Here is a 7,169-nt window from a genome sequence, read left to right on the forward strand (position 1 = left end):
TGGGAGAGCAAATGAAACAGCTTGTTACCATGAAAGATTTATTACTGACTAATGCACGTAGGAAACCTGATGCTCTGAGTGCCAGACACATTCCCAGCCCTGCTTCCCTGTGGCCTCAAACCAACTGATCCAAGCAGGTTTTGTGCTGTTTTCTGTTGTCCATGGCAGAACAACAAGAGCTGTCACTAAAGCTTTGCTCAGATGCTCTGGGAGCTGGAGCTCTGTAATTCAGGAAACCCAGCAGCAGAAATAACCACGGTTTTGAGATTAATCCATCCCTGGAAGTGTCCAAGGCTGGGTAGGACGGGGCTTGGAGAAACCTGGGATAGAGGGAAGTGTCCCTGCCCATGGAGGGGTGGAGAACAAGTTGGGTTTTCAAGCCCCTTCCAGCCCAGACCAGTCTGGGATTCTGCAGCATCTCCCTCAGTGCCTGACAGGCACTGCTAAACTCAGCCAAAACTGCATCACCTCTGCTCTGCCTCAGCTCCACGAAAATGGTTTGAAACCAGATCCTGTTGGATTTAATTAAACCATGGAAAAATGCACAAGGGACTTAAAGGCACAAAATAAGAGAGCACAGATGGTCAATGTTTATCTCAGCCTCAGTTTAGAAGGTCAGAGATTTCCTTCTGCATCTTATCAGGGGCTGAAATTTTCCCATTAATCACTTTTTTCACATCTAACACCCTTCAGATTTGAACTGTTTCAAGGAGCCCAGCTCCTGAGAAAACCTCCACCCAACTCAGGGGGTACAGAGCAGGTATTTTTAAAATACTATTTTAGTCTTTTTAAAATACTATTTTATTTGTTTAAAAACCATATTCAAGCACCAGATGAAGGAATTCTATGTTGCATATTCCACGCTTTGTTTACAAAACAAAATCTTTGCAGAAGATGCCAGACCAGGTGAGATTCCAAGGATTTCATGCTTCATGACAAATACTTTGCTTAAATAATTCCACATCAATCTCACCTCACATTCCCCTTGAGAGGAACTGGATCAAGAGCTGTAAACTACAGATGGAGAGGGGGAAAGGCAAAAGCTTTCAGCTACATGACTTTAATTTCCATAGAAGAACTCCTAAGGATTTTTTATCATGTCCTTAATTTTCTGCTGGAGGGGGATAACCAAGCCAAACTCACATCCATTTGGGGAGCAGCCACCAGAGTGGAATCCAGAATGCATGTAATGGATAATATATATATATATATATATATATATATATATGTAATGGAAATACAATATGGAAGAGATTCACTGCAAAATCCTAAGGTCAGGATGAATTTCAAATTACTTTCTTGTTCACATCTTGAATCAAGTTCCTTATTTCATAACCAATGGAAAACTAACTGGCAAGATTTAAAGAAAAAATATTGGAGGCCTAACAAATCAGCAGCATCTGAGAGCCAAGGAATTGATGGAAAATGAAAATTACTCTAATGGAGCAGTGAGTCAGAAAATAATGCATAGATGTAAGTCCAGAAAACTGCAATACACCAAACAAATTGCTTGGAATCTGCCCATGTATAAAATAAATGGTTTTTCTACTAAGCCTAATTCTTCCAGAGAGCATTCAGCTCTCCTGGAGATCTCACACCATATATTCAATATTTCATGGGAGATCAGATGGGAAATACTCTTCAAATTCTTAGTAACCCTCATTTTAAAGTTTGGTAGTGACAATCATAAATCCTTCAGACTTTTTTTTTTTTTTTGGTCTTTTTTTTTTTTTCTAAAATGAACAACTGGAGTCTTTCATTTGGGTATTAGCAAAATTTATAGCACAAACATGTGCCAGATTCGAATCTGTGCTTCAAGCAAGACCAGCACTGCCTGGCAGGCACGAATTTCTTCTGGGATCAGAAGATTGAGGATGGGGCTATGAAGCCAGCCTCTCCCCCAATTACTTCTTTTGGAAATAACCAGCCTTGCAGTTGGGCTGGAAAAGGCAAAACATCACCCACCCTGCATGGCTTGGAAAGGAAAACAGAAATTTATTCCCTGAGTGATCCCAGGCAGGAATTACAGCCCCTCCTTTGGGAATCACACTCTCACTAAAGGTGGCCATGTCCCAGGTGACACTGACACATCTCTCAGGCATCAGCCAAATTTAATGCCTGCCACAGTGAGGATTTGCTGCCTTGGGAAACTGGAGTTTTGTCAGAGAACTCTTAAAGGGGGGAGCTCAGCCAGCTGCAGCCTTCCCATCCCCACTGTTCCCCAGCTCACCACCAGGAACACATCCCAGCAAACAAAGTCGTGGAGCTGTACTAAACTGGTGAGGAAAAGGGCAACAGAATAAAGAGGGAAGGTAGAAAAAGAACTTTCCAAAGAGCATCCCATGTGCTGTGCCAGCAAATGCTGCTGCAGAGGTTGAATAGAGAGCAAGGAGCTGTGCAGGGCTCCCAGGCTCTCTCCCAGGCTGACACTGTCATTACTGAAATCTCCACAAGCTGTGCACGGATAATCAGCCAAGTGTGCAGAATCAGCTGCACAAAACCCCCAACTTCCCAAGTCTTACATCCATGGGAATGAGGTGCAGCTGGCAAGGGGGAAGGTGACTTCCAAACATTCAGTATTTGGTTTTCAGAGCAAGTTACTGACGAGCAGCACTGGGATGTGTTTGCAGGGGGGCATCACACCCCCTCTGGTTTCTGCATCAAGAGCAGATAATGCTACAACAACCCGAATCACACTTTGCCAGTTGAGCCCAGCTCTTCTCTCGTGTGCTTTGGAGGAGAAGTGTCCTTAGAGCACAGGCAGAACCTGCAAAAACCACGAGATCCCTGCAGGTGGTACATCAAAGAGTGCTGCCAAGCCTGTGATCTAGCTCAAGCTCGGCAATTCTCCAGGCACAAAATCTGACATTTAATTAAGGCCAGCACCTTTATCATCCAAGCACATCCCTGTGCTGTTAAGGAGCCCAAATGTCACCAATGGCAGTGATGTGGTCCTGGGCACCCACAAATCTTTCTGGTGAGATTTGGGCTGTTTGGGTCAGAACTTGGCTCCTCATGGATTGTTGTTGAGGGGAACCACAGGGGCAAAGTCTGGTTTTATGGTTTGTAAAGGCACTTGCACAGCCCTACTCAACACTGAGCCCTTTTGTGGCCCTATCCCAAAAGGGTCAGGAACCAGAGCTTGGTGTCCCAAAGCTGTACCCACTGCCACCCTAGGGCATCCTTCCTGCCCTGTCCATCAACACAGACACATCCTCAGACACTCCAGCTCAAGTTCTGCTTCCAGGAGCACTGAGTGTGCCTGGCCACTGCTGCAAGGACAGGAAACTCACAGGAACATCCATCATACACTGAAATCCCTCTGGATGTCACTGACATCCATGGCAATCATCCTTGCATTGCATCTCACCTCGTACCCGAGAAATCATCTAGAAAATCCTACCAAGATGATCCACCAGAGTGAAGAAAATCTTCTGATTGACTGACTAAGATGGGATTTGAAAACCCAGAAATCTCGGGTTTCCTTTCAGGGAATTTCTCTCTAAGAAAGGGAAAAGAAAACAAACCCAAATAAAACTACCACCTGTGTTTTCCCACCTCGTTCGTCTTGCTAATTTAGGAAACAAACTGCTCACCCAGAATCAGAGCTTCCTCCTACATCTCTTCCTTGGGTAAGACCTGACACAATGGATCCACAGCCTTTGGGCTGATCCCAGGATATGTCATAGGAAAGTTTAATACCAAACTCTCTTGAAGATCTGCCTGACATTTTCTTGGAGGCAGCAGAATGATCTCAAGCTTGATTAACTGATTAGCAGCCAGTTAATCAGTCACCTAATGAGCCATCCTCCCAGCTCTGCCTGTGAAAGTTTGGGGGGAAGAGCAAAAATCCCACAGAGACCTGCAGGAAACTCTAATACATTGTGTTTTTAATGTCACCACAGAAGTAGAAACATATAATCCAAACATCATCAGTCACAGAACTGGCTACTAGAAGAGAGGGAAAAAGGATGGGACATTTTACAGGACAAATTTGCCACGATACTTGCACCAGCACAAAGAGTCATAAGACAGTACCAGTAGATCTGAGGAAAACAAGCCCTAAAAACTCGGAGTAAGGGTTGTTATGGCATCACTGCACAAACTCAGGTTTCTCCATGGCTCTAAGTAAACAAACACACCCTTCCTCAGAGCTAAATGTCAGCAAAGATAGGAAAATAGGAGTACATTTTGTAAAATCCCTTATCCAATCTCTTAAACTTGGGGACCCAGGGACGAAGGGGGATGTGAGTGCACGGCTCTGGGGCACCTCACAGACCGGTGCTTCAGAGCACCTGTGAGGAACAGGAGGCAAAGGTGGAAAATTTTGGATTAGTCACGTTCCACACCACCTACTTAACAGCCAAAAGGCACAGATAAGAAATAACCAGGTCCATCTGTAGAGAGTTAGAAGTGCATGAAAACACCTGGGAAAAAGAACAGAGCTCCCAGGTGCTACAGAAACACAAACAACCATGGAAAAAACCCACTTTGTCCTTCACAGAGCTGAATACCAAAGCAGATATCCACATGCTGCAGCAATCGCCCTCCAAAGCAGCAAATCAGCCTCCAGTTAGAACGTCCTTGTTTTGAAATGCAAAAATCACCACACATGTTTTGTTCACATCCAAAGGTAACTTCCAGCACCAGGGAAAGAGCAGCTTGTTCCAGTCCATGTCAACCCAAACCCACAGAGCCATCCCAACCCTTGCTCCTGTTTGTAAATAATTGGGCACAAAATAATTGGGCACAGAGCTTTTCAGTGGTTTCGGGGGTAGTCAAGGCCAGTGTGCAAATACAAAAGCAGTCACCCCAACTTTGGAAAACACCAGATTTTAGGGAAGAACTTGGGAGACAGAGCAAGAAAGGGACAGCAAGGACATGGCAAACAGGGATGTGGATGTAGCTCCTCTCTTACCTGCTTCCATGAGCTGGCACTGCTGCCCGAACACTTGGGAGAAGGTGACAGGCGCTGCAGCAGGGCTGGAGGTGGCCGGGGGCGAGTCCATGGCTTCCCTGCAGTCCCGAGCGTTGGTCATGGAGCAGAGCCCGGAGCTCGGAGCCCTCCTGTCCCCCACGGCTCCTCAGCAGGGCAGGAGGAGACACCCAGGGAGCAATGGAGAGATGCCAGGCTGCTCCTGCCCTCTCCCCAAACCAGCGCACGCTTTCAGCTGAGTGCCATCGGTATTTTCATGGAGCAAACCAAATATCTGCGCCTCTCCCAGGAGCTTCTCCCGCGTCCTGGGCAGGTCTGGTGGCTTCAGGCACGAATTTGCCCCAGGCACCGAGGACTGGCCCCTTGCGGGCGATCTGCCATGGTCAGAGCAAAGTCTTGGGGCTCTTTTCCTCTCCCGAGACGCCCGAACCCCGCGGCTACCGTGTCCGTGAGCCCGGGCACATCTCCCGCAGGAGCACGGGAGTTTTCCCACGCCAGGATGCGGAACCTCCGTCCTTCCAGCCCCGCTCTGCCGGGGATGCCCGGGCACCGGGGGATCCCCTCCGCAGGGCTCAGGAGCTCACAGGAGCCTCCCCGGGGCTGCGGGCAGGGCTCCGGGGGCTCTCGGCATCAGCCCCGCCGCTCGTCCCTTCCCCACAGCCCGCTCCCCCCTTCCCGCAGCCACGGCGGCGAGGGGGAGGAGACTGGAGCCACGTTCGGGAACATCCTCAGCCCTGCTGCAGTGCCTGCCCGGCCTCCTCCTCCTCCTCCTCCCTGCCCGGATGCAGCCGCTGCTCCCGGAGCGCGTCTGGAGGCACCTGGGGATGCTGATTCGGGCAGGGAACAACGACCCGGCTGCATTAACCCCTTCCCTGCTGCATTAACCCTCTCCCGGCTGCCTCAATCCCCTCCTGGCCTCCCTTAACCCTCTCCCGGTTCCTCAATTCCCTCCCGGCTGCATTAACCCCCTCCCGGCTGCCTCAATCCCCTCCTGCCCGCATTAACCCCCTCCTGCCCGCCTGTCCCCCGGGATGCTCCAGGGAAGGAGGGATCGCCGCTCCCAAACCTGCCCGCGGTGCCCATGGCTGCGCATCCCGCAGGGATTCCTCCAGCCTGGGCTGTTTCCAGGGAAAAGGGGCCAAGAGTAAACTCCCAGCAAAGTCTGACAGCGCTGATTCATCTTTATTTCAAAAACTCCCTCTGCCAATGCAAAGGATGCTGACTCCGGGAGCTCTGCATAAATTTGTCGTCCGTGAGTCATCAGAGCTTTTTTTGGGAAGTCTGCTGGGAAGAAACCTTACCGCATGGCTGGGAAAACACACTGTGAGCCAGGTGGAAATTAGGAACTGTCAGATCACAGCAGCAGAAAGCCCAGGGCAAAGAATGAGAGGTACCTGCAGGTACAACGCAAGGCGGGGGAGAAGGACAATGATCTCAGCCCTTCCTGCAGCCAAAGGAGGCAGAGAGAGGCCGAGGAACACCTGAAAAATTCTGAGCAGCGGGAATTGAAGTCACATCTCTGGTCTGTGCTGCAGCATCCCAGCTGCTGGGGCAGCACCGAGCCGGGAGCTGCACACAGAATCCCAGCTGGGGAGGTTTAACTGTGCTCACTCCCTCAGATATGACATCAATTTAAGGAACAAATATTTTACAGTGAGGGTGGAGAAGCCCTGGCACAGGTTGCCCAGAGAAGCTGTGGCTGCCTCATCCCTGTAAACATTCCGGGTCAGGCTGGATGGGGCTCTGAGCAATCTAATGGAGATGTCCCTGCTCATGGCAGGAGGTTGGACAAGATGCCCTTTAAAGCATCCTTTAACTGGCCTAGGATTCTATGATTTATATGATTTTAGGCTCAGATTATCTTTGGCAGAGTCCAAACAAACAGACCAGACACTACTTTGCATGTTTATTCCACTAAAGACACAGGAACAATTTCTGCCCTCACACGAACAAGAGATTCAACTTCACCTTCTTATCTATCTCATGGAGGAAACAAAAATTGGGCCACTTGGTCCATGTCTTCAGCATTCAGGTGCCTGTTTTCTTCCTCCCTAACTGTGCCTGCTGCTCTCTCACCATGTCCCACGAAATCCTCCCGGAGCTCTTTGGTAACTTATCTGCAGAATCCACTGCAGAGCTGCATCCAGCTCTGAAATATTAAAGCATAATTTAGGAAAAAAAGAAAAAGAAAATAAAGACAATTACGCAAGAGGCTACCTGCAAATCCTTTTTC

At 48.8% G+C, this 7,169-nt stretch overlaps 1 protein-coding gene across 1 annotated transcript in view; it reads right to left on the reverse strand.

The window, feature by feature from the left end:
• The window catches only part of KAZN (kazrin, periplakin interacting protein), a 203,785-nt gene extending 198,318 nt beyond the window's left edge, over positions 1-5,467 (reverse strand). The window contains exon 1 of the mRNA XM_088178556.1: positions 4,919-5,467. Within this exon, the coding sequence (XP_088034682.1) occupies positions 4,919-5,039 (121 nt within the window). The 5' untranslated portion in view covers positions 5,040-5,467. The remainder of the gene's footprint in view (positions 1-4,918) is intronic.
• Between the last annotated feature and the right edge of the window lie 1,702 nt (positions 5,468-7,169).

This window comes from Sturnus vulgaris, chromosome 25 (genome assembly GCF_052056855.1).
Source record: "Sturnus vulgaris isolate bStuVul1 chromosome 25, bStuVul1.hap1, whole genome shotgun sequence".
In the NCBI taxonomy this organism is placed as follows: Eukaryota; Metazoa; Chordata; class Aves; order Passeriformes; family Sturnidae; genus Sturnus; species Sturnus vulgaris.